Source organism: Festucalex cinctus, chromosome 12 (assembly GCF_051991245.1).
Source record: "Festucalex cinctus isolate MCC-2025b chromosome 12, RoL_Fcin_1.0, whole genome shotgun sequence".
Lineage (NCBI taxonomy): Eukaryota > Metazoa > Chordata > Actinopteri > Syngnathiformes > Syngnathidae > Festucalex > Festucalex cinctus.
In genome coordinates, this window is record NC_135422.1 from 16,016,648 (window position 1) to 16,043,778 (window position 27,131).

At 41.6% G+C, this 27,131-nt stretch overlaps 3 protein-coding genes across 9 annotated transcripts in view; all 3 read left to right on the top strand.

Moving 5' to 3' along the window:
* The window catches only part of ttbk2a (tau tubulin kinase 2a), a 39,222-nt gene extending 33,933 nt beyond the window's left edge, over window positions 1-5,289 (top strand). For all 3 annotated transcript variants that reach the window (XM_077537962.1, XM_077537964.1, XM_077537963.1), the window contains one exon: window positions 215-5,289. In XM_077537962.1, the coding sequence (XP_077394088.1) occupies window positions 215-692 (478 nt within the window). In that variant the 3' untranslated portion in view covers window positions 693-5,289. The remainder of the gene's footprint in view (window positions 1-214) is intronic.
* A 566-nt stretch (window positions 5,290-5,855) lies between these two features.
* Window positions 5,856-25,317, top strand: cdan1 (codanin 1). 5 transcript variants are annotated; one of them, XM_077539236.1, is made up of 28 exons: window positions 5,856-6,001; window positions 7,306-7,499; window positions 7,616-7,919; window positions 8,772-8,975; window positions 9,099-9,292; window positions 9,371-9,487; window positions 9,563-9,641; window positions 10,381-10,501; window positions 10,584-10,693; window positions 11,102-11,191; window positions 11,284-11,359; window positions 11,431-11,627; window positions 12,422-12,569; window positions 12,649-12,792; window positions 13,989-14,155; window positions 14,663-14,744; window positions 14,813-14,902; window positions 16,013-16,067; window positions 16,146-16,395; window positions 17,360-17,509; window positions 17,621-17,684; window positions 17,989-18,067; window positions 18,141-18,328; window positions 19,241-19,348; window positions 19,441-19,504; window positions 19,584-19,765; window positions 24,769-24,876; window positions 24,945-25,317. In XM_077539236.1, the coding sequence occupies exons 2-28, from the start codon at window positions 7,415-7,417 to the stop codon at window positions 25,047-25,049; spliced, it is 3,561 nt and encodes a 1,186-aa protein (XP_077395362.1). In that variant the 5' UTR covers window positions 5,856-6,001; window positions 7,306-7,414; the 3' UTR covers window positions 25,050-25,317. The 5 variants fall into 5 exon arrangements, with proteins under 5 accessions (XP_077395362.1, XP_077395357.1, XP_077395359.1 ...); XM_077539234.1 differs by having other exon boundaries at window positions 5,864-6,001; window positions 7,303-7,499; XM_077539231.1 differs by having other exon boundaries at window positions 7,303-7,919.
* Window positions 25,318-26,687: 1,370 nt separating this feature from the next.
* The window catches only part of stard9 (StAR-related lipid transfer (START) domain containing 9), a 33,424-nt gene continuing 32,980 nt past the window's right edge, over window positions 26,688-27,131 (top strand). The window contains exon 1 of the mRNA XM_077539237.1: window positions 26,688-26,734. Coding sequence (XP_077395363.1) covers window positions 26,688-26,734 — 47 coding nt within the window. The remainder of the gene's footprint in view (window positions 26,735-27,131) is intronic.

Here is a 27,131-nt window from a genome sequence, read left to right on the forward strand (position 1 = left end):
AAAAACTATATTAAAAGTATCGATTCATGGTTTTATGAATCGATAATGGGCTATGAAAAGGAATATCGATTCGATATCACTATATCGATATTTTTGACCCAGCCCTATAAAGTAACCTCGGTCTATCCCTACTTTCTAGCGGCAAGGCTTTTTGGTTTCTTGAGTCCCCACAGATTTGTTGATTTGGATTGAACTTTTGTTTCCCCCTTTTTAGGATCCGCCGCTACCGCATTCGAGCGGGCAGCACCAGCGACTCGGACCTCCTCACTTGCCTGGCTCAGCTGATGCACGGCGCTCGCGGCTCCCCCGCGGCCCACCACCGCCCGTCGGCGGCTCCCGCCGGCTCCCGCGTGACGGGCGTCAGCAGCCTGACCGGCTCGCCGCACCACGTCCGCAGCTCCAGCGTGTCGCCGCGCAGTTCGTCCTCGCTGCAGCGCTCGGTCAGCTCCTCGCCGTCGCGCCACGAGCACCGCGGCAGCTTCGGAGGAGGAGGAGGCGGAGGCTGCCTGGGCCGCAGCCGCTCGCCGCCCAGCTTTTCTGGATCGCCTCCGCCGCGCCGCCTCTACCACCACCACCACCATCATCATCAGGAGACGTGCTGCGGCCGGCAGGCCCGCACCGCCGCCTTCCATTTGTCCCGGGGGAAGGGCTGCAGTCGGGAAGGCAAGTGCTCCAGCAAGCTGGCCAGATAGTTGCCCGGATGGTGGACCAGGAAGAGTTTTCGGTATCCCTCCTTTCTCTTTCCGAAACTCATACCGCCCTCTGTTAACTTTTTCTAATATTCATGTTATCGTGTTGGATAACAAATTAGTGCAGCTGCCATTTTATTTCCTGTCCAGTAGTTGGTACTGTAGCATCGTGTTTCCCAACCTTTATTGAGCCAAGGCGCATACTTTGTAGTATTTTACATGAAAAAAATACACACCACCAAAAGAAAAATACACACCACCAAAAAAAAAAAATCACAAGAAATTCAGTAATTCAAATGCAACTTCAATCTCATACAATTACCCTTAAAAATGAATGGCTTCCAACTAATGATTATTGTAATAATTGATTCATCTGTTATTTTTTTTTTCAATTAATCAATCAAACTAATTTTAAAAACGCTTATTCATTAAATTAATTACCAAGACTAAAACGAAGGACATTTTTGCTACAATTAGTGACTTTTAGTTAGTTTTTTAAACACAAAATGTAGTTGTTTTCGTTTCTTAAAAAGCATTTTTGTTTTTATTTTATTTCGTTAATGAAATTGTTCTTTTGAATTTTAGTTTTTAGTTTTTTCGTTAGTTTTAGTTAACTGAAATAACCTCGGTTTGCACGTGTTTTATTTTGCAGATATTCCGACAGACATCTGAAGACTATTTACCTTTAAAAGGCTGAAATTCCCAGGATTTGGACAATTTTACATTAAAGAAAGTCACTGAATGATTAATCGATTACCCAAATAGTTGTCCGTTTATTGTTATTAATTAATCAATGAATTGCCTATCCACTTACAGATGTACTTAGACATGACTTTGGTGGCAAACGTCACTCGTCATCAGGTAAAAATAAATAATTGTGGGACCGACTAAGTGAAATTGAATAATTTTTCCTGGGCACATTAGTGGTTGGGAAATCACTTGCTGTATAAATTACTTCCCTGTTTATTTATCGCACATTCACAATGCAGTATATAGTCACTTATTTATCACAAGTATTAATGCACTTGGTTTGCATCCTGAGACTGTTTCAATATAACCAGGCCGGCTTTTCGATGAAGCCGTGGCGCGGTGTACAGTTGTATTCATGGAGATATTTATTTTGATGCTTAATAAGCCCCCCCTCCCTCATTTTTGTGCGCGTGCTTCAATGGCAAGAAATCACTACGGAGATAACAATCAGTCGTGTGTCGAATGCGTGAAAACACGCAAACCTTCCTGTGCCTACTGTAGTCCCTTTTACGCAGCCTGTCCATGATCGGGATTCGTCCATCCTTTTTTTGTGGCTTGCACCAATATTCCACCTACGGAATCCCCTTTCACGCCGTTTGAAAGCTGGCATTTTTGCATTGTTGCTGTACAAACTGGGAAGGGGTGGACTGTTTTTTTTCCAGCTTCCGAGGCTGTCGGCCAGATGCCCTTTTTAACCTACCGGTGTGTCATCCCGACATTTTTCCACGTTTGGATTTAGAAACGGAAGGTCCTTTCACACCATTCACCAGGACGATTAGGAAATTTAACTGCTGACACTCACTTCTCACATCATTTTGTGTTGAAAGCAATTTTCACCCTGCCACACTTATTTTACACGTCATGGCTGATGCCCGGTTCTTTGTGAAATGTAACACTTTTGCAGTAGTTTTTTTTTTTTTTTTTTTCTTTTTTAAATCGTCAATAAGCGTAAGCAACTCCAAGAGCATTGGTGATAAGTAAGTTAATTTTTCCAGACATTTTTGGGCAACTGTGTTGTATTTTAACCTCCTGACTACCAGGGGAAACTAAATATTGTCCAATCATGTTTATTTTGATATTCCTCAATCTTTGTGAAGTAACTGGAATACTGCAAAAGAAATTTTTTGAAAAACAAAAATGTTTTTATTTTTAAGCTATGACGTGTCCACTACAGAGGACATTTTTAAAAATTTAAATTCTAGGCTCAAATACAGTTAAAATAATTCAAAAAATGCATTAATGTGTTCTTAAGAGTCTTATAGAAAACATGCTAACAACATTTAAAGCCTAAATTTGTTCAATAAAAAGTATAATACATTTACTTTTCCTCTTCACTCAAAAGTGCTTACACTGAGGGAAGCCATTTTCTTTTATGATGCAATCAAAGGTACCAAAGCCCCACCCCTACACATTTGGTATCGTTGGAAAGCTCTGAATGTCCTCTATAGAGCACAAAAGGGTTTAATTCAATCGTATGCACTGGGTGGGAGATATTCAGGTTTAAAAAGGTCCACTACAGAGGACAAATTTGAATTGCTGGTAGTCAGGAGGTTAACAGAGTTTATCAACGATCACTTCGACATTTGAATTACTTGAGTTAGGTGGGTGGGTGGGTGTTGGGGGGCGACACAAGAGCAAAAAGGTAACCACTTTTGAATTCAAGCACTAGAGCTTCTTCTTTGCTTGTACGATAAACAGCTTCTTCTTCTTCTTCTTCTTCCTCTCTAATGCATTTCCGCATGCTGAATCCACTACTGAGACAAAATGAGCTGGATCTTTTTGACCTCATTGTGACCAATATGTTGACAAGCTTATCGCGCAAACTCGCACTTGTGTGACGTGGTGCTCTTCTGATTTAGTAGGATTTCTTGCAAAGGTTGACCAGTGTTTATGAGATGACTGGTATACTGTACGTATTTGATGGCTATGCCTGGAAATAATGGGAACATGTGTTGTTTTTGTGGCAGAATGTGACTGCCAATTCTGTTTTTGCACCATTTCCTACTAAATTCCAATAAGAGCATGTTGCCTCGCCCTATAGTGACACTATAATTAGGTATATATAATAATATATATACTATATTTCCACTGCACGGTACCAGCTCGGCTTAGTTTGGAATGGTTGGGTTTCCACTAACACAGTAAAAGGCGAAAGCAACTGCACATAACTTGGGAGGCGTGAATTCAAGCAAATCGACCTGCTCAAAAGTGTCTCACGATTTTTATTTATTTATTTTTTATTTATTCTTTTTTTTTTTATTTTTATTACTGATATGTTTTGTGAACATTTCTCCATGCAACTTAAAAGAAATGTGACTTCTGGCACAATTGATGGAAACGATCGTGTTACCGGTAATTTATATGGCCCAACCGATGTGTATTTTATTTATTTATTTATTTTAATCACTGTTGATTTATATTTCGCAAAATAAAATTCTGATAACCAGTTAATTGGCCTATTAATTTTAAAATATATATAACAAATCACTTGTTTTTTGGTTCCATTACTCCCATAACGCTCACAACAATAAAGATGTGAATTACAGGAACATTATTGGACCGTTTTATGACACGTCCTTTAATCTTAACTTATAAGAGAGAAAAAAAATTGGCAGGTATTTTTGCCATTTTTTAAGGGGGGTGCGGGATTATTGGAATGTCTCTATCTTATGTTCAAATGTGTTATTGTGTAAAAAAAAAAAGTCCGATTTTTGCCAGTTTTAGCTAATATCGGACGATTTAAATCAGCCGGTGGATCGAATCGGTTAATGAATCGGTCAAGCCCTAATTGAGGCCCAGCAGGATGGACAGACGCCATTTTACAAAATATGTGCATTCTATTCAAGAGAAGCTAGAAAATGGAGTGGAAGCCCACAATGTCCACATTGAGCTAAGGCTAAGCTAATGACAAATCTTCTCGACCACTTCGTTTGGAACCCGAGTACTAGAAATAGTACCTTGTTTTTGGAGTGGAAAGCACCAAAAGCTAGTCGAGCCGAGTAGGTACTGCCGTGCAGTGGAAAAGGAGAATATTTATCTGCACTGACTTGATTGTGATTATTTGTATTTTTTATTTTTATCTACACCTGAAGAAATTTTTTCCCGCTCAGTTTGATTCAAATAGGCTGTGCAGACAGATCACGTTGCCAAATATTTTGATACAGCACATACTCTGAATGGTCACGGGAGCGAGTTAGAGCTGCTCGTAGGTGTCCCAACGTGCCGCTTTTTCTGCCAGACGCCATTTGGTGCGCTGCCTTAACGCCTTTTCTCCGGCCTCTTTGAAACGCAAAAAGATCCTTTTCCGCACTGTAAAATAATCTCCAATACATTTTAGAAAGGCTTCAGTGGAAGTGAGGTCGAAACAACAATGAAATGGCTACTTTGAAAAGATAATCATGTTTTTTTGTTTTTTGTTTTTTTTTTGTTATTAACGTACACAAGTGACGTGTAGTCTTAGCGTTAGCGCGTTTTGTTTGTCGGATTAGAAAGGGGCTGTTGTACGGTACTTTTACGGAATACTTGACATCTTTTATTTATTTATGGTGACATTTTGCTGATTATGGCCATCCGTTATTTGAACTGGTATTTATTTATTTTTAATTCATAACTTTATTAATGATTGTGTACGTGTGAGTTTTAATCCGTAAAATCCTCCATGGGAAAGAATGTATTGTGTTTGTTTGTATAATTGTAATTATTTATGTTGATGACATCATTTGTATCATATCAAAGCCTTGTACAGTGATTGTTTTCCCTTTTTTATTTTGTTTTTTTCATTTTTAAATTATTTTGTATATTATTTTTATAAACTGATTATAAATAAACTCATTCCGCATGCATAATCAAACAGTTGTGGTGTTGTGTTTTCCTAATCCTGCATTTTTTAGTACAACAAAATAATACAATTTAGTAGGGGTGTTCCAATCAGGGTTTTATGCTGCAGGTTCCGATACTGATAATCCATTCGTGAAGTCGGTTGATATAGATTCTAATATAGATCATATGGATTTGCTGCATATTTTTCAATTCAATATCATATAACAAATAAATAGAGTAATTGCAGTAAAAAAAAGGAAGATATTTGAATTTACCAAAGAGGTGAAGTAATTTTTCTGCAATAATATTTTTTACAATGCCAATCATGGTTAAAATGTAATGTAGCAATGCGTAAAGCAAAGATTCTATTATTGAAATGTATCAACAAATACCTAATAAAATGTAATAACTAAATCACAATTGCTACTTTTACTGCATAATATTCAAATACTGTAAATAAGTCAATTTCGGACATCTTTTTTTTAACAAAGCCAATCAAATTCAAACCTTTATTTAAAAATGAAAATAAAATATGAATACAATAACAAAATAAAAACGGAGGATGTCGCAGGCATCCCTGACGTCGCTATCATTTTTGCGCATGCGTGCTCGCTGACCCCACCCCCTTCCTGTCAGTTCGTCCGCCGCGCAAGTGCCACCTCGGAATGGCGGCTCTTTTGGAATCGCTACTGGCAAGGAAAGTGGACCTTAGTAAGGTCTTGGACTGGCTGAAGAATATCCAGGTGGGTCGGAAATAGCCTCGAACCCCTTGGGTGACTCGCTCGGCTCGGGTTCGGCGGCGTACCATTTGTCCAAGGGGGGTGACATGAGCTCATTGCGGATTGTAAACAAAACTTTTAGCTCGGCAGCTAAGCAAGATAGCGTTAACTCGTCCCATTAGTTTAGTCGCTGCTGCTCTTTGCGGTAGGAAAATGCGTGAAAAATATCTAAATTTTCTTTGTTTTATTAATATCATAGTCTGGAAGGGTGAATGCGGCTAAACTAAAATTACCCTGAGAGTATAGTTAGCTTCTTGAACGTTACTGTTTTATATTTAAATAGTTATTATTCGCTGAAATGTCACAATTATTGTGTACTTAGAAGACAGCGCAACTTTCAATGTTTTTAAGAAGAAAAATAGTACTCTGGGGTTTTGTATTCTAAAAAACTTACTGCAGTGACATAATTAAATTGACGCAATGGTTATTTTGCCGTGACCGGCAACTCGCCCTCTAGCGTTATTTTGCCGTGAATCAGGCAACTGACAAGTAAACGAGCTGATCTCTAGTTTCAAGGTTTTTACTTAATGCACCTGGATACCCCAACCCTGCGTGCGATAACTAGAATAGTTTGTATAAATATTTATATGTAAAAAAATAAATAAAAAAAAATAGGATTTTAGCTCAATAGCTTCCAGGTCATGTGACCAATTTACTCAAAATCAGTGTGGGATCAGATTGTGTCCATGAGTTACGCCTCTTGTTTTTCCATTTCACATCTCTCAATAATTTCTAGGAATTTATATGCATTAACAAATTTTATTTTAGCTCAATAGCTTCAAGCTCATGTGATTTTTAATTTTTTTTTTTTAATAACTCAAAATTAGTGTGGTTTTGCTTTTTTTCCCCCCCTTTGGATTTAACTGTAACTTCTGCAATAGGGGCACACTAAAATGTTTTTCCCCCCGAATGTGTTGCAAATATTCAACTTCAAACGAAATTCACTTTGGTTGCTCACTCTGAAAGCTTTTCTTCGCGTCACAGATTTGAATACTGCTTTGTACGTTTATATTTTATTTTATTATTTTTTACTATATTAACAATTTCTTGCAGCCACTGAGGAGTTGTAAATGACCGTTTTGTTTCACGTTTTTATCGAAGAACTGAACAGTAACGCAGTTGAACAATTTTAATGTAGTTGTGATGAATCTGCAAACAAAATTATTGGACTGACATTGCCCAAACGGCCACAGCTGGATGTTTTGTACCCCTAATGCACTAGTTTTCCATTTGTCTGTAAGGGTTTATGTTTTTCCCTTTGTTAGCAGGACAGCGACAGTTTGACCTTCAGCGATCCAGAGTCGACGGTGCACAAGCAAGAGTTCATCCCGTTCCTACTAAACTTCCTGCGGGATCAAAGCAGCCAGGCCCTTACCCATGGCCCCCCCACGCCCGCCAAGACCCCCAGCCGACCCGGACCCGCCTCCTCGTCTCAGGGCTTCGCCGAGAGGAGGGCCTGCAGGTCGGTGGGCGTTGGCTCTCGTGGCGCCAGCCGGGTGCAGCTGTTCTCGCCGACGCCGTCACCGGGATCTGAGTCGGGCCCGAGTTACGTCAGCAGCCCGTCGTCCTTTTCAACAGCATGGAGCCCGGCGTCCAGGCCCTCGGGCTCGGAGCGGAGGCAGAGTCAGAGGATCAGTCTCGGAGACTACGTGCTGTCTTCCCCGGAGCTCAAGAAAGGCCGCAGGAGGAGCTGGAATGGGGCGGGGAGGCATGCGGGAGGAGGGAGAGCAGCACATCACGCTGACGACAGTGCGCGGAGAACCAGTAGAGGAAGAGCCTTCGGCGAGGCCAACGAGCAGGTTTCTCCTCCATCTGCAGGTCAGCTTAATTTCAGCAACTTGGAGGATTTCCCGCCCGTCGGCTCGTCACCTGTTACCCCCACGTGAGTCCTTTTTTTTTTTTTTTTTTTTTTTTTTTTTTTTTTTTTACTCCCGTCAGATTTCTCTTCTTGAAGTATACAATAATGACTTTCATTATAGACTCATCAGTTGTTTTTTTGTTTTTTTGTTTTTTTTGTTAATCTGCCAGTTTGAACCATTTATTTTGGAAAATTAAGCAAGTTCATGCTAATTTTCATTTTTGTCTAATTTTCTGGGGAAAAAAAGTAATTTAGTGGCTTGTAGTTAAAAATTTAAAAAGTGGAGATTTAAAAAAAAATTTTGATATTTTATACATTTTTTTTAATACATTATTTTAAAAATTCTCAAAATTTTTTAACTTGTTGAAAAGGTATTAAAATTGTACTTGTATTTGTTTTTTACGCCTGAACATTTTCTTGTTTTGTACCAAAAAAAAAAAAATCGTCCTACTGCACAGTGCACATGCTCAAGTTTTTGCCAACATAAATAAATAAATAAATAAATATTGATATATATTATTATAAATATACATTATTATAAATTCTGTTTGGTCAAAAAGAAACTTACATAATTATAGTGTTTCTATTTTTTTTAATGTCGTAATATTTTTCAATGCTTAAACATTTTCTTGCTTTTCTACCAAAAAAATAAATAATAGTTTGAATAATTGTGATTTAAATTATTGTTAAAATAATCGTGATTATTCTTTTTTCCATAATTGAGCAGCCCTACCCTGCCCCAAATTTGTTGAGCCAATCACAAGTGAAGCTTGGTTTCGGTGACAATGGAGCGAAATTAGGGCATTGTGTACAAACGTTAAAAATTCAATTTTACATCATATTTATCCTTTAGATTTGTCACCATTTGTCATACAGGGGCAGCAAGCCATCCAGAAGAATCAATCCGACACCGGTAAGCGCCGAGCGGTCGCACTCCAAGCCGAAGACGTGCTTCACCTCCACGCCCTTCACCAAAGCTCCCAGCCCGCCGCCACCGGGGATGGAGAGGCCCGACAGGTCGGTGACAGCAATCAGCCCACACAGCCTGATGGAAGAGAGGGAATTGCTCAAGAGGGAAAAGTAAGAGCAGCCTCCAGTTTCCAACCACAGCCTCTTCCGCTCTAGTAGATGTGATGCCTCAGTATTTTTTCCACATTTTATCTGTAAAAATCCATGTGTGTCTTTCTTTCCTCCTGTCTCCAGGTCTAAACGAGCCCAGCAGACCTGTTCTCCTCCGCCAGCCTCGGAGGAGCCGTGCACGCCGACCAAGTCTGGGGTCCGAGTGGTCGCATCCAAGGTGACGCCCGACCAGCAGACGCCCTGTCCCGAACCATCCAAGGTCACCTTAGCCCCCGACCTGGACATGCTGGCGGAGCTGTACTGCGCCTGCATTTCCGGTGCGTCAACCTCGACGGAGTGCCGGAAAAGCAGCGAAAGACAGCAAAACATTTTATTTTTTTGGGATTGTTTTCCAGAAAACCTGGTGCCAAACGTTTTTTTGGAGCTCTTCTTTGTAATGCAGCTGCTTACGTCTCGATCTCCTGACAAAAATGATGACGACGAGGAAGAGAGTGTGTGTACGCTCAACTCAGGTAGTTATATTGTAATAGGCGACACTCTTTCTTTTGGAAATTTAAACTCTTGTTCTCTTTCATGCATTTTTATAGACGTGCTGGAGAGACGCTACCTGAGGACAGTGCACAACTGTGTGTACTTTGCAGTGAAGGTGCTGGAGAATCAATATCAGTGAGTTCTCATCTCCATACTTGATGTCGCTTATTAGCCTATTAGCTTGCGTCAAGCTGTTAAGTGCCACTCCCAGTTGAAGTTTTGCATGTTTTGCATTTAACCTAAATTTGCCTGACTGAAGTCCAATATCTTGATGCAAACACATTATGGGAAAAGCCTAGGACGGGCTAACAAACGTAGCATGAATATTGCAGTAGTTAAATTTTTTTAACAATTTACATTTGAACACAAAATATAGCAACACATGCAGAAAGACAACGTAATAATCTTAAGTATTGCTGTCATTATCGAATATTTTTAGACTCTATTAATCTATTGATTATTCAATCGATGTATCGGCTAATCGGATTCATTTTAATTTTGCATTCAAGTGCATTACAAAAGCATTTCCCCCCTGATTACTATTTTTTAACCAGTGATTGGTGTTTATTTCGTACTTCATATTAAAAGAAAAAGTGGATTGATGTATTATGTTACCGGTTCGGTCATTGTTTTCCAAAGTAAAAACAGATGTTTGCAACTGTCTTAGTTTGATTAAACACAGAAGATAAGTGGTCTTCTTCCATGAAGGACTACAGAAATCAGTCAACAATTAGTGTTGATATGCTAAAAATTTGATAATTGATTACTTGTTGAGAAATCGATCAATTTTGACAGCCATGTGCTACAAAAAAACAACTAATATAGGATTGACCGATATTGATTTTTTTTCTTGACGTTCTTTTTTGTTTTGTAGGTTGTTGGCTCATCTGGACAAGTGCACGTTGCGTCTCCTGGCCGAGAACGAGAGAGTGTCGTCATTCTCTCCGCTCCTCAGTGATCATTTAAGTCAGGCCCAGGGCAGAAGTACAGCCAAGGTAGCACAATGAGATTCATACGTAAGCTATGCCATCGAATGAAATGATAAGAGATTAATTTTGTAAGCATGATGTCTTGTAGCTCTCACCCTCCGTTTCCACATTCATCCACTCGGTGCCATTCCAGCCTGACACTGACAATCGCTCCAACTTCAGCAGCGACAAGGCCTTCCACACCTTTAAAAAGCAAAGGTATCAGCTAGATTTCAGATAAACTTGCAAAATGACTTACATTTTTTTGTAGTTGGAAATAACAGGATTTTATGGGAATTTACTTGAGGTGTTAAACAGTAGAACAAAAATCACCGCTTTCCTCGATACCGTGGTTTTAAGGTCACAGTTTGGTTCATATTGGGTCCAGTAAAGGAAAAAATGGCATGTCTTCATGTGTCAACCATTCAAGGCAAAATTGTTTCTTTTAAACATTATTATTTTTTGTTTAAAAATAAAAAAGCGAAAAAAAAAGAAGGGACCTGACCCCCCCCCCCCCCCCCCCCAAATAAAAAAAAAAAAAAAATATATATATATATATATATATATATATATATATTATTACTATTATTACCTTCCCCCCCCCTCCTTTTTTTCCTTTCACCTCAGAGACGTTTTCTACGAGGTGCTTCGAGAATGGGAGGACTTCCACCAGGACCCTGGCTGGATATTTGACGTTGCCCTCGGTAGTCGCATCAGGCAGGTCAAACTCAAAGTCTTTAATTGCTACTTGATTTTTGTGCAATTTTAACTCATGTCACTTTGTTGTCTCACTTTTCGCGGGGTCTCAGAGGAATGATGAGTCAGCTGACCGCCGCTGGAAACCACTCACACTTTGCTCGTCTTTTCCTGAAGCAGCTCGTTCAAGTACGTCCACGCATTCTGCTATAATTACCTCTGACATGAATCCTCTACAAAGTTAAACTCCCTGTGTTTAGATGTGCAAAGGGCCTCGCTCAACCAGCGACACCCCCGACGCCGACCTGCTCGGCATCCTGGGCGCCGACGGCCTTGGCCGCCTGAAGCGGCTGGAGGAGCGTCTCATCCAGCCTCACGGCGTCGGCGGCCCGTGCCCGCCGCCGTCCTTTCCCGGACACCAGGAGTTCTTCCGGGACTTCCTGCAAGCGGCCAGTTGGTAAGACGGCAGTAGGATGAGTTATTGACACAATGAATTAATACTAATTTTATATTAATACTAATTTACAGTATGTAATATGTAAACAAATTTTCTTCGCTTTGCTTTGCTATCTGAAAATTACCCGAGTGTCTTTTAATTTATTATTGTGTAAATCTGCTTATTTGATTGCATTGTAATCACGGTTATTTTAGTTAACTAAAACTAATGAATAGAATAAAACTAAAATTCAAAAAACTATTTCATTAAGGAAATAAAAAAAAAAAAGAAAATGCTTTTTAAAAAACAAAAACTACATTTTACGTTTACAAAGCTAACTAAAACGAACTAATTATAGCTAAGATGTCCTTCGTTTTAGTCTTTGGTAATAAATTTAATCCATGAGCCTTTGGGGATGATTTTAAATGTGTTTTAAGTCGATTTATTTTGATATTAACCGGAATATGGACCTTTGAAAGTGTATCACACGAAAGTGACATCATCCAACAGAAAAGCACCTTCAGGTGACATCACTCCCATGGTGTTTTTTAAATATTGCGCACAAGTAATACACATTTTTTTTTAACTAAAACTAATACTGAAACTAAAACGAAACTAAAATTAAACATTTATTAAAAAACTAAAACTAATAAAAACGAACAGAACCACCCTGAAAACTAATTAAAACTAACTAAATTTAAAAAACAAACCTCAAAACGAAAAGATGAAAACTAACTAAAATGAAATATTCCAAAACTATAATAACCCTGATTGTAATAAATACGAATAACCCCACTTGATTGACTCAATACCAGCTGTCAGCTGAACCAGCACCTGCAGGATAGCTTGTGTCAGCAGCTCCTTCAGCTGGACGAAGTCTCCATCCTGACTCCTCCAACTGCCGTCGGAGAACAAGGGGAGGGGGGCGAAGATGCGGGTGGCGACGGGGACATGGAGCAGCAGGTACGTACGATTCGCCCGATGGCCGCGAACGGAAAACACACAGTGTGGCGCTGACTGAGCACCGCAAACCTCCCGTCAGGACGAGAAACAGCGCTTCACCTCGGTGCTTCTCATCGCTCGTCTCTTGGCCAAGTTCTTGGGCTTCATCTCCTTCCTGCCGTACCAGACGGCGGAGAGACCGTCCAGGGAGATCCAGGAGGCGGCGGTCGCCCTGCGAAGCAAGGTGAAAGCGCTTAGCGTCGTGCTTTATATTTTGGATGGACTTGAATACACCATGAACTTCTCTGTATTACAATAACATATGCTAGGGGTGTTTAAAAAAATTGATTTGGCGATATATCGTGATATTACAGCGCGGAATTCATGTATCGATTCAATATGCGGCAGAAATATTCAACAAAAAGTCTTACTTTAAGAATTGGAAGAATGTTACATTAGTCAAGTTAAATCATTAAAAAAAAAAGAAAAAGAATGTTACATTAACTAATTTGTTCCCAAAAAGGTATAAATATGTTAGATTTTAAAATATTACCAATGTCCCAAATATGTATTTATATGTTTTTAATGTGTTTTTATTTATTTATTTTTTTTATGCTAGACTATACAGAAGGCTTTGATGCAGCCTCTGAACTGAAGAGAACGGTTGAAGCAATGGTAGTTATTACAAAAATGGCCAGCAGGTGGCAGCAGAGTATAAGAGATCACACAGGGCCATGTTGAAAAGTTTTCCCCAGTTTTAAACAGATTTGTGAATAATGATGAAACTTGGCTAGCTATATTCTAATACTAATTGCCGCAAAACGGAAACAGATACAAATTTAAAAAAAAAATCCTGATGAAAGAAGAGGCTTTAATCTTTCTTTTGGTAGCTTCCAGATTTTTTTTATAGCAATAGAACATAATATTCTGTGGGCCTTGTAAAATCAGTCAAAACCCAGTAAAACAGCCGGGAGCAAAGGGGGTTGCTTCAGTGAAAATGGCTGGCAGTGAATGAATTAATGTAACATTCAGACTTAATATTTTTATTTTAATACTGTTCAAACATGAAACGGATTGTAACCTGTTTGTTAAATACAGTGTTGAAATTTCAGATAAATAAATGCATTTTCATACAAATCTTACAGTGCACATGTACAAGTTTTTTGATTAGTATTTTCTAAATTTGAGTTAAAAAAAAAAAGAATCACAATAATCGACTGACAGATTTGTATCGGGATTAATCGGTATTGAATCTAATTGTGATCTATGAAACGCGATACGTATCGAATCGCAAGGTACAAGGCAATCCACGCCCCTAACATACAGTGTACTGTACATGTAGGTAAGAAGGTATATTCTTTAAAGAAGTGAATTGAAGAAATGTGAATACATACTATACTTTTGTCCCACACTGTATACATATCTATGGTACCTGAACAGAGCGTTCCTGTGCTGGACGTGTGCGGCGTCCTGAGGAACAGCATGAGGCACCGGCGTACCGTCTTGACCGTGCCGTGGCTGGTGGAGTTCCTCTCCATGCTGGATTTCACCGGGCCGCTGCTGCTTAGCTACAGGGTGGTTCTGGGCATGCTGTGTCTCCTCTACAGGTATTTATGGTCTTCCGCAGGGCACTTCGTCAGGAACCCTGAAAGAATACAATTGTTTTTTTGTTTTGTTTTTGGAACACGCTGAGACTGACTCACATTTTTGTGTCTAAGACTTATTTTTTTATTATTTTCTAATATTTAGTGTTTTTGTCATTTGTCTTTTGTTTTCTCTAATAATGTTCTGTTTTTAATGTGTTATTTTGCTATTTTATATTCTCATATTTGTGCAATTTTTATCTGTATATTTAGGCTAATATTTTCTGATATCTGCAAACGTTTTTCTTTGTCTATTTTTCATCTTATATTTTCTATTATTATTCTATTTCTATTATTATCATTCTTATATGTTCTTTTCTATATTTTGTCATAATGCATTTTCTACTATTTTTCTTTTCATCTTTTTCCATCTAATATTTGAGTTGTTCCCCTCTAATATGTTGTGTTAAAAATAATCTTATATATTTTCCCCCAAAACATTTTCTTTTCAATTTTTGTATGCACCTGAAGGAAAATGATTCTGGGCAGATTCGGCGAGAAGTCTTACCTGAACAAGCTGCTGATTGTGTCCGTCCTGGGATGGCTCTTCCAGGTAGGCAGTTCACTGCATCCTTTTAAGCATGCAACACACGCTTAAACGCACAGTCTTGCGTTTACCAGATCCCGGTGATCCCCGAGGAAGTGTTCTTCACCAGTGACTTCACCAAGGTGGCTGAGCTGGAAGAGATCAACGGCAATGCTGTCGGTCTCGTAAGTAGGGCGATGAAGGCCGTTCGTGATGCTCCGCGGACATTTCAACATTGTGGGCGTTACATCCTCGGAAGCCATTTTAATTAGGGGTGGGAACCTCTGGGTGCCTCACGATTATCTCACGATATGACGATACTGTGATTATCGATATATTGGTCAGGTAATAAATCCACAATGATCTACGATAAAACTACTCAAGACATAAACTGATGTTTTTTCAATGAGAAAATTGTTTCTTTTTGTACCATCACTGAAACACAACATTAAAACTGATGTTTTCTTCACAGTGAGTACGTTAGTGTATTTTTTTTTTTTTATTATTATTAAATACAAATGTGTTCTTGACACAGACAACAAATTTGTGTCTTTCTTAAACACTATTGTCATGCAACCTGTCAGTCAGTTACATAGTCAATTGTTTCATTTTATAAACTGTCACAATTTTTTGTGTAATATTGCAAAAGTAAATAAATACAATTGAATATTAAATCCAGTTAAATCAATATTAATATTCCTCAGCAATTGTGTGCTTCAAAAAGTCGAAACATAAAATACGTTTTAAAATGTCAAAATTGAAGATAAAATACACATTTTTCATAGAAACGTATGCAAAACTGAGTCAGTTCCTGGACAGATAAATGTCTTACACAAGTAAAAGTAAGCTCATGAGTCTTCTTCGCTTGAAGACTTGCGTCCTTTTCCCCGCCATTCTTATGAGGGGCTCCCCCTAGAGGCTCGCCAAGTAATTGCTCAATAAGTCATGAACAATGGAGCCGTTATAGTTCCTGTATATCTACAAATATCGCGATACTTGCATAGGCGTATCGATAATCTATCGGGAGCCAAAATATCCCGATTTATCGCGATATCGATATATTGCCACACTCCTAATTTTAATGCAGGGAATTCATTCGTCATAGTCCAAAAAACAAACTCCACAAACTAGTTTGTCTACAAGTCGCTGCTGCCAGCCTAAAAGTGTCACCTACTGGTTGTGTGATAATGATTACATTTAAGAGGTAGTCTTCTTTTGCATGACATCTCCAGTTCACCTGACTACAACCTTAGTGAGCATAAGCAGTAAATAAAGTGTGTGCTGTCTCTATACAGGACTGCATCCCCCTGGTGGACCAGCAGCTCCTCTACACATGCTGTCCCTTTCTCGGTTAGTACTGCTCATGTTGATTTCCCCCATGATCACATGGTTTATGCGTAAACGAACGTTGCTTTCGCTCTCCGCCAGTTGAGTTCCGCAGGCTCCTCGCCGCCTTCGTGTCGGGAAGCGGCGCCAAGGGCAGCGGCATCGTCCGCAAGATCACGCCAACGTCAGCCGAGCCCCGAGACGCGGCGGGCGTCGGTGGCGGCAAGCGGTCGCAGCAGAAACTGCAGGCGGACCTGGAGCAGGCTTTCTTCCACAACCAACCGCCGTCTCTGCGCCGCACGGTGGAGTTTGTGGCCGAGCGGGTCGGCTCCAACGCCGTCAAGCACATGAAGTTGGTTTCAGAGTGTTTGAATAACAGCGAAACCTCTCTGGAAACTTGTTTTTTAGCTCACTGGCCAAAATTTATTTTTAAAGTGGATGGATGAACGACCTCATTTGTAAAGCTAGAAAGAAAAGGTTAAAATGTGTATGTAATACATGAAATATTGTTTATTTTGATAATTTAAAAGATACATTTTTTTTAGCCCATAATCTTATGATTTACTTCATTAATTAACCAAAATAAATTAAAAAAGGTAAATATGCATAAAATACTATTTTTTTATTTACAATTAATCCGTGAACCATTTTTGTTTTATGAGAAATAAAAAGTACAAAAAAAATGTAATTAACCAATTTCAGTAAAACTGCTAAATTAATTTAATAATAATTTAACTGATTTGCTCCCAAAAACATTTAAATACATTCTATTTTAAATGTATTAAGCATCCCATGGACTATTTGTGTTGTTGTTTTTTTTTGTTTTTTTTTTGTTTTTTTTTGTTTTGTTTTGTTTTATGCTAGAGCATACAGAAGGCTTTGATGCAGCCTCTCAACTGCTGAGAACGGGTGAAAAAAATTGTAGTAATCACAAAAACGGCCAACAGGTGGCAGCAGAGTATAAGAGCTCAATCAGATTTGTGAATAATGATGAAACTTAGCTATGTTCTAATGCTAATTGCTGCAAAACGGAAACGGATAGAATTGTACTTTTTTCACGTTTTTTTTTTTTATAGCAATATAGCAATATTCTGTGGGCCTTGCAAAATCAGTCAAAATCCAGGAAAACAGCCGGGAGCTAAGGGGGTTGTTTCAGTGAAAATGGCTGCCAGTGAATGAGTTAAATGCTCACTGATAGATGTGACTAGTCAATAGCGTATGTTCTACGGAAAAAAATGCGGAATGGCCAGGTGAGGATTTGCTGTACTATTTCCATGAGTTGGTGTTATATTAAAGATAAGGTTTGTCGTTCCCAGGGCGACATTAGTGAGCGAGTTGGTAGAAAGGGGGGATAAAATGCTTAGAGATGGACTGGAGTCAACCAAAGCCAACCCGTCCAAACTGAACGAGTACATCTGTGCTCAACTGTGTGAGGCAGGACTGGATGCCCTCAGCAGAGCCGCCAGGTACCACAAGTTACAAAAAAAATATAAAAAATAAAAAAAAATAAAAAATAAAAATCTCCTTTTCATCATGTCAGTTTCTTTAAATTGATTTCCGCCTTTCATAATCTGCAGATATTGCTGTGAAAAGAGCCCGGAAGCCATTCGAATTTTGCTCCCTGATGAGACCTCCCCAGCTGTAAGTCACATTTAAGTGTGTTCAATGACTGATAAACCTATAACATAATTGCACAATTCATTTGTTTAAATGTTTTCAAAAAGAGAAGAAAAAAAAAAACAAGAAAGAAAGACTACAAATTCAACAAATATACAGTATAATAGGCATTAATGCATGTTGTGCATTTAAAAAAAATCCAGAACCACCAAATTGTATTTATTCAAACATGATTGTTAATTAAAATGACTTTATAAAAGTCTCTAGCTTAAAAAACATATTCTCATTGAGTTACTTGATTGTAAGCTTTTCCCACTTTGTCTCAAAGGTGCTGGCCACATCTGAAAGCATCACCATACACCTGGCCACAGAAAAAGCTTGCAGTTGGCTCTCAGCCAACATAACAGGTACGCTTCCTGCCATGCGTGCGTATCCGCTGCCCGACGCCAAATATGAAAACGCCTCACTTCTACTGTTCAGCGCTCATCAGGCGAGAATGGAAGAGCAGGTACGAGCGCGTGACCAAGACGTTGACTGCCGACTCGGCGGATGAGCTGGGCCCGCCGATTACGCCCAAGAGGAAGCAAGGGGGCACCAGGGTGACGTCTTGCCCTCCCTGTTGTATCCACGGTGCCTCGTTGCCTTCCGACGTCCTTATTGCCATCAAGGTATGACGTGAATAAAGTGATATGTTAACGTGTAACCCGATGAATGTGTGTTTTTTTTTTTTTTTTTTTTTTTATAAAGAGATATGAGCAATCATTTGGCCAATTTTTTAGAGGTGCAGTTTTTTGATATACAGTGTTCCCTCGCTTATCACGGGTGCTATGCTCCAAAAACTACCCGCGATAATGGAAATCCGCGTTAATTAAAAAATAAATAAATAAATAAAAATCCTGTTAATTATATATACTTTTTCTTTTATTATGTTTTTTTTTTTTTGTTGGTATAATTACTACTTTATTATAAATAGTTTTTCATTCATCATGTACTTTTTTCATTTACATTCATTTTTTCCTTTAAAAGTATGTTTCTTTTTTTATTTACTTATATAGCACAGTGTATTTTTATTTATTATATGTTTTTTCATTTTTGGTATGATTTTTAATTTATTATGAATGCTTTTTCATTCATCATTTATGTTTTTCATTTACAGTCATTTTTTCCCCATTAAAAGTATGTTTTTTTTTTCAATTTTATTTACTTATTATACAGCACAGTATATAGTTTCTATCTCTGGAATGCGATGTCATGGACAGACACTGTTGGAAAGGTCTCGTCGAGATGAATCCACAGATGCCTGTATGTCCGCCACCGGACGTAGGGTTAGAGAGTTGCTGCCGTGCAAAGACAAAAAATAAAAAATAAACAAACCAAAAAGCACACTGTAAAAAATCCGCAAAACAGCGATGCTGTGAAACATGAACCCACGATAAACGCGGGAACACTGTACTATACGTTGGTTTTGAGTTGTGAGCGTGGTCGCGGAATGAACTGAACTCTGAACTCAAGGTACCGCTGTAAAGATAATTTCATGACAAAACGGTGACAATTTCACAACTTAACCACATCATTCAAAGGACATGCTGAGCGTGGCTGCGGGCCCCAGGATGGACGAGGAGCTGCCGAGCGGCTCTCGGCTCCAGGCGCTCTTCCAAAGAGTGCGAGAGACACTCGTCTGCAAAAAGGTTCAAAAGCACACATCTCAACCACGCTCTTCGTATTCTTCGTGATCACTTTGAATCGAACACCTTTTTAAAATCAGTCCACTTGTGTTTAGTTCTTAACAGCCATGTCGGAGCAAATGTTGCTTAACGCGACTGTCCTGCTGGCCTGCAAGCTGGGTGAGCCTGACAAATGGTGCTTTTATAAAAATCACAGCATAAAAAGCCTCTGCTAAGTCAGAATCTTCTGTGAGTCCAGTGTCTGCGGAGCTGCCTCTGGCTCCTCCGTCAGGTGGCGACGAGTCCGAGACTTCCGTCAGAGCGCTGCTGGAGCAGTTGAGCGAGCTCTGGGAGCGAGACGACTGTTGCTGCGCCGTCCCCCTTCACCTGCTCTTCACCCCGCTCACCGTCACCGCCGTACTCAAGGCTGGCGACAACGAGGTACTGTCATAACATGCGTCTGTCCATTTTTCATAGTGTTTGTCGGGGTCGCAGGTGAGCTGGACTTTATCCTAGCTGACATCGGCTGAGAGCCTTGGTTTTTTCTGGACTAGAAACGAGCAGTCACACACTCATTAGATGAATACAAAAATAAAGACAATTTTTGAGTATATGTACACATGAAAGCACAATAATCATAACCAAGTTATTTTTCAAACTGATAATGAAAGGATAAAATAGAAATATAAAGAACACAATAATGTAAAAGAAAAGCATGATTATGAAAGTAGTTATTGTTTTAATAAATGCATAAATTCAGCTTGCGTATTCTACAATTATTTTAGTGTATATATAGTTATATAATCATATCAAAGATAAATGGGGAGGCGTGACTCAGTGGTGGTCGTCTCCCAACCCAGAGGTTGTGGGTTCAATCCCAGGCCATTGTGATCACGTCGAAGTATCCTTGAGCAAGATACTGAACCCCCAATTGCTCCTGATGCTGCGTCATCTGTAGGTGAATGGGTAGTCAAAATGTAAAGCGCTTTGAGGGCCTTAAAGGTGGAAAAGCGCAATATAAATGAAGTGCCATGCCAGTGCCATAAAAGCATAATACTTCCGTCCATCCATTTTCTTGACCGCTTATTCCTCACAAGGGTCGCGGGGGCTGCTGGCGCCTATCTCAGCTGGCTCTGGGCAGTAGGCGGGGGACACCCTGGACTGGTTGCCAACCAATCGCAGGGCACACAGAGACGAACAACCATCCACACTCACACGCACACCTAGGGACAATTCGGAGCGCCCAATTAACCTGCCATGCATGTCTTTGGAATGTGGGAGGAGACCGGAGTACCCGGAGAAGACCCACGCGGGCACGGGGAGAACATGCAAACTCCACCCAGGAAGGCCGGAGCCTGGACTCGAACCAGAGACCTCAGAACTGGGAAGCGGACGTGCTAACCACTCGCCTACCGTGCCGCAGGATAATACTTGTTTATTATTATTTTTTAAATATCACAAAAATAAACATATGAATAAATAAAAATGTGCATGATTATATAGTTATTTTAAGCAACCTATACATGAAACCACATTATAAATATTTTGTAAATTTATGACTGCCGTATTTTAGCAATTACTGTATAACAAATAATTGAAATAATATAAACCAATGATTTAAAAAAAAAAATCCATCCATCCATCCATCTTCTTCCGCTTATCCGGGGTCGGGTCGCGGGGGCAGCAGCTTCAGGAGGGAAACCCAGACTTCCCTCTCCCCAGCCACTTCAACCAGCTCCTCCGGCGGGATCCCGAGGCGTTCCCAGGCCAGCCGAGAGACATAGTCTCTCCAGCGTGTCCTGGGTCGTCCCCGGGGCCTCCCGCCAGTGGGACATGCCCGGAACACCTCCCCAGGGAGGCGTCCAGGAGGCATCCGAACCAGATGCCCGAGCCACCTCAGCTGGCTCCTCTCAACGCGGAGGAGCAGCGGCTCGACTCTGAGTCCCTCCCGGATGACCGAGCTTCTCACCCTATCTCTAAGGGAGAGCCCGGACACCCTGCGGAGGAAGCTCATTTCGGCCGCTTGCATCCGGGATCTCGTTCTTTCGGTCACGACCCACAGCTCGTGACCATAGGTGAGGGTTGGAACGTAGATCGACCGGTAAATCGAGAGCTTTGCCTTTTGGCTCAGCTCTTTCTTCACCACGACGGACCGATGCAGAGTCCGCATCACTGCAGACGCTGCACCGATCCGCCTGTCGATCTCCCGCTCCATCCCACCCTCACTCGTGAACAAGACCCCAAGATACTTGAACTCCTCCACTTGGGGCAGGATCTCATCCCCGACCTGAAGACGACACTCCACCCTTTTCCGACTGAGGACCATGGTCTCGGATTTGGAGGTGCTGATCCTCATCCCAGCCGCTTCACACTCTGCTGCGAACCGCTCCAGTGAGAGCTGAAGGCCCCGGCCTGATGAAGCCAACAGCACCACATCATCTGCAAAGAGCAGAGATGCAATGTTGAGGCCACCAAACCGGAACCCCTCCACGCCTCGGCTGCGCCTAGAAATTCTGTCCATAAAAGTTATGAACAGAATCGGTGACAAAGGGCAACCTTGGCGGAGTCCAACCCTCACCGGAAACGAATCCGACTTACTGACGGCAATGCGGACCAAACTCTGGCAACGGTCGTACAGGGACCGAACAGCCCGTATCAAGGGGCCCGGCACCCCGTACTCCCGAAGCACCCCCCACAGAACTCCCCGAGGGACACGGTCGAACGCCTTCTCCAAATCCACAAAACACATGTGGACTGGTTGAGCGAACTCCCACGCACCCTCGAGGATCTTGCGGAGGGTGTAGAGCTGGTCCACTGTTCCACGGCCAGGACGAAAACCACACTGCTCCTCCTGAATCCGAGATTCGACCTCCCGACGGACCCTCCTCTCCAGCACCCCTGAATAGACCTTACCAGGGAGGCTGAGGAGTGTGATCACCCTGTAGTTGGAACACACCCTCCGGTCCCCCTTCTTAAAAAGGGGGACCACCACCCCGGTCTGCCAATCCAGAGGCACTGTCCCCGATGTCCACGCGATGTTGTAGAGGCGTGTCAACCACGACAGCCCCACAACATCCAGAGTCTTTAGGAACTCCGGGCGGATCTCATCCGCCCCCGGGGCCCTGCCACCGAGGAGCTTTCCAACCACCTCAGTGACTTCGACCCCAGAGATAGGAGAGCCCACCCCAGAGTCCCCAGACTCTGCTTCCTCAAAAGGAGACGTGTTGGTGGAATTGAGGAGGTCTTCGAAGTATTCCCCCCACCGCTTCACGACGTCCCGAGTCGAGGTCAGCAGCACCCCATCGCCACTATAAACAGTGTTAACGGTGCACTGCTTTCCCCTCCTGAGACGCCGGATGGTGGACCAGAATTTCCTCGAAGCCGTCCGGAAGTCGTTTTCCATGGCCTCACCGAATTCCTCCCATGCCCGAGTTTTTGCCTCAGCAACCGCCGAAGCCGCGTTCCGCTTGGCCATCCGGTACCTGTCAGCTGCCTCCGGAGTCCGACAGGCCAAAAAGGCCCGATAGGACTCCTTCTTCAGCTTGACGGCATCCCTTACCGCTGGTGTCCACCAGCGGGTTCGAGGATTGCCGCCACGACTGGCACCGACCACCTTACGGCCACAGCTCCGATCGGCCGCCTCAACAATGGAGGCGCGGAACATGGCCCATTCGGACTCAATGTCCCCCGCCTCCCCCGAGACAAGGGAGAAGCTCTGCCGGAGGTGGGCATTGAAACTCCTTCTGACAGGGGATTCCGCCAGACGTTCCCAGCAAACCCTCACAATACGTTTGGGTCTGCCAGGTCGGACCGGCATCTTCCCCCACCATCGGAGCCAACACACCACCAGGTGGTGATCAGTTGACAGCTCCGCCCCTCTCTTCACCCGAGTGTCCAAAACATGCGGCCGCAAATCCGATGACACGACTACAAAGTCGATCATCGAACTGCGGCCTAGGGTGTCCTGGTGCCAAGTGCACATATGGACACCCTTATGCTTGAACATGGTGTTCGTTATGGACAAACCGTGACGAGCACAGAAGTCCAATAACAGAACACCGCTCGGGTTCCGATCAGGGGGGCCGCTCCTCCCAATCACGCCCCTCCAGGTCTCACTGTCATTCCCCACGTGAGCGTTGAAGTCCCCCAGCAGGACGAGGGAGTCCCCAGAGGGAGCGCTCTCCAGCACACCCTCCAAGGACTCCAAAAAGGGTGGGTACTCTGAACTGCTGTTTGGTGCATATGCACAAACAACAGTCAGGACCCGTCCCCCCACCCGAAGGCGGAGGGAAGCAACCCTCTCGTCCACCGGGGTAAACCCCAACGTACAGGCGCCGAGCCGGGGGGCAATAAGTATGCCCACACCTGCTCTGCGCCTCACACCATGGGCAACTCCAGAGTGGAAGAGAGTCCAACCCCTCTCAAGAGGACTGGTACCAGAGCCCAAGCTGTGTGTGGAGGCGAGTCCGACTATGTCTAGTCGGAACTTCTCTGCCTCACACACCAGCTCGGGCTCCTTCCCTGCCAGAGAGGTGACATTCCATGTCCCAAGAGCCAGTTTCTGTAGCCGGGGGTCGGTCCGCCAAGGTCTCCTCCCTTGGCCGCCACCCAGCCTACACTGCACCCGACCCCTTTGGCCCCTCCCACCGGTGGTGAGCCCGTGGGAAGGGGGACCCACGTTGCCTCTTCGGGCTGTGCCCGGCCGGGCCCCATGGGTGCAGGCCCGGCCACCAGGCGCTCGCCAGCGAGCCCCGCCTCCAGGCCTGGCTCCAGAGGGGGGCCCCGGTGACCCGCGTCCGGGCGAGGGAAACGCTTCTCCAAATATCGTCGTCATCATAGGGGTCTTCTGAGCCGTTCTTAGTCTGGCCCCTCACCTAGGACCTGTTTGCCATGGGTGACCCTACCAGGGGCATAAAGCCCCAGACAACATAGCTCCTAGGGTCATTGGAACACGCAAACCCCTCCACCACGTTAAGGTACCGGCTCACGGAGGGGTTAAAAAAAAAATTAAACATAATATACATATATATATTTTAAACAATGTACATAAAATATATTACCGGTAATTACTATTAATAGTACATATTCACCATATAACTAAAAGTATTCTAGCATAGCAAAAAATTTGAATAATTTAAGCCTATCAATAAAGTTTTATATGTACATGTTATGTACATAAAAGAACAACAATTTTGTATTATTTCCCCTCTTTTTTAATTAATGATTTGAATGTTTATCTAGAAAATGTGTATTTTTAATTTTTTTATTGTTTTAAATATTAGATATTTGTACAAATCTTTTCCACACAAAATCTTCATCTTAGATGTCTCCCCGTCCTTACCTGCTTTTTGTGTCCTTTTCTCATTGTTTAGTGTTTATTAAAAAAGAAATACTATACAAATTCCATTTTCTTTTTTATCGTTATTTTTGTAATGATTCTTTAGTGGAACAACTACTTGTATATGGTGAGGATGCTGGTCGACAGAGGCCTGTTGTCCGAGGAGGAGCTTGTATGTCACTGGACCAAACTGGCAAAGCAGACGGTGCCAGCGGTGAGTGCTTTCCACCTTTTTCCAAATCAGTCCATCTTCATCCTTTTGAAACTCTTTTGACACTTCAGGAGCTGATGCAGAAATTTGGACAGGCCAGAGCCACCTCCTCCCCGCTTGCCAGTCAAATGGACCTGCTGCAGCTGTCCAAACGGACTTTAGAGGGCGCCACATGACAAAAAAAATGCAAAGGCAGGAAATTGCTGCCAACTTGTAAGCTCCCCTCTCTTGTTCTGGACATCTTGTAAAACAGAAAATGATATATAATATAAAAAACCTAATTTTATCAATGTAGCACTTTGACATGTGGTCTTTACATGAATGCTATGCTGCCTTTGTTCACTGTCTCCCCTTTTTGATGCTGCTTTTTGTTTTTTTGACCGAAGTGACCAAATGTTAATAAGGATGATGATAATAATAAAGAAGAACTCTGGTTAATGTTTATATCACGTCTTCATCAATGAAACATAACATAAACACTCCCATGCCAAGGTTTTACACTTCTATGACATTTGCGAGACAAAGCCATAAGTGAAAGAAACCATTATGAAGTAGCTCTGGCACTGTGACAAAGTGAAAAGGTAAGCAAAGCTGTAGTGCTAACACAGAATAGTGTTTAATATTAAAAGTATAGTATGGGTATATAAGTCATATCTAAAAATTGTATACAAACATATAAAGATTTGTAGAATAAAGCATACCTACTATACATCCTAAAAATTGTGTATAATAAATATATAAAATGTTAATTAAAAAGATTTTGCAATAAATAAAAAGCAGCAATTATAAAAATGTGAAATTAGCAATGTCCATAACACATATTCTCCAAACCAAATTTATTACAATTTAAACATATATGAACAATAATGTATTAAAAATACAATTACCTTTGAAAACAATTTTTAAGTTTTACATGATTTCATCTTCTTTTTTTTTGTGCAACGTTTTGTACCTTAATGAATTGTCTGTCAGTGATTTTTTTGCAGTGTTGGGCTTGTTACAATTAGATTTGAAAACAATTTTAAGTTTCACATGATTGCATCTTTTTTGTGCAACGTTTTGTACCTTAATGAATTGTCTGTCAGTGATTTCTTTTTTTTACAGTGTTGGGCTTGTTAAAATTAGATTTGAAAACAATTTTAAGTTTTACATGATTGCATCGTTTTTTGTGCAACGTTGTTGTGTACCTATGTAGCGAGCAGTGACGGGAGTCGGAGGCAGAGTGTTGAAGTCCGGAACCAAAGACCGGCGATTTATTGACATCAGCTTCTCAGCGTTTAACAGCAACAACAACTCACTCTGCGCGAGGCTCACAGACCTACTAACATCTCATCCTTTCATCCCAACAAACTCCCCCTTCGTCCCAACGTTCCGTGGGTGAATTATGTTCCAATCACTACACCTAGTGAATTGTCCATCAGTGAACATTTATTTATTTATTTTTTTCAATGCTGGGCTTGTGTCGGGGAAAAGTAAACATTTTTTACAGTGTTGATTTTTTTTATTTATTTTTTGGCTCCGGTCACGGCCCCGCCCACCCGTGACTTTTGTATCCCAGCAGGAAGTTCGGCAGCTGGGCTTCTCTGTTTGAGAGTGTCTGTCTGTTGGTCCGGACGACGAAGACGTCACGCCGGCGGAGATGGCTTGAAGACGGGCGGGACAACAGGGCTCTCTCGCGCAAATACCAACCGCTGCTTTTTTGGTGGGGGAAAAAGAAACATGTCCGGAGTCCTGCTATGGAGCCACCTTTCTGAATCCACTGCCGAGTGCTTTTGTGAGCTGTTTACACCGAGGAGTGACACACTGCTGTCAGCATGGCCAACGTCAAAGTGGCGGTTCGAGTTCGACCGCTCAACGCGAGGTAAAGTAGGATAACTTCATTAAGTCAGCCGCTTAAGGCAAATGGGAAATGTACTCACTTATATTGTTTACGGAATTTCTGTTTCTTGCAATGTCAGTTAAGCGCACTTTTTTTTTTTTCCAATCATGCAACATGTTTTGTTAATCGTGAAGTGGGAATGGTTTGTGCTAATTCATGCTAACTGTTGTCATTCCAGTTCATGAAAAGATTTTAAAAAAATAAATAAAAAGAATATTGTGATACCTGAATATTCAACAAATTAATTAATTTGAAGTTGTGTTAACTGGTTTAAAATTTTCTAAAATAATGAAATGTGATCTCTTGTAAGAATCAATCTTTATGCATTTTTGCAAATCAAAAATACAGTAGTGTGATATTTTTTGCTTTGTGTCGTGTG

Coding starts and splice junctions, on each gene's coding strand:
- cdan1 (XM_077539231.1), top strand. CDS start 5,924: ATGGCGGCTCTTTTGGAATCGCTACTGGCAAGGAAAGTGGACCTTAGT. Junction 12,793..13,988: donor CGGTCGCCCTGCGAAGCAAG/GTGAAAGCGCTT, acceptor GTACCTGAACAG/AGCGTTCCTGTGCTGGACGT. Junction 18,329..19,240: donor ACGTCCTTATTGCCATCAAG/GTATGACGTGAA, acceptor CATCATTCAAAG/GACATGCTGAGCGTGGCTGC.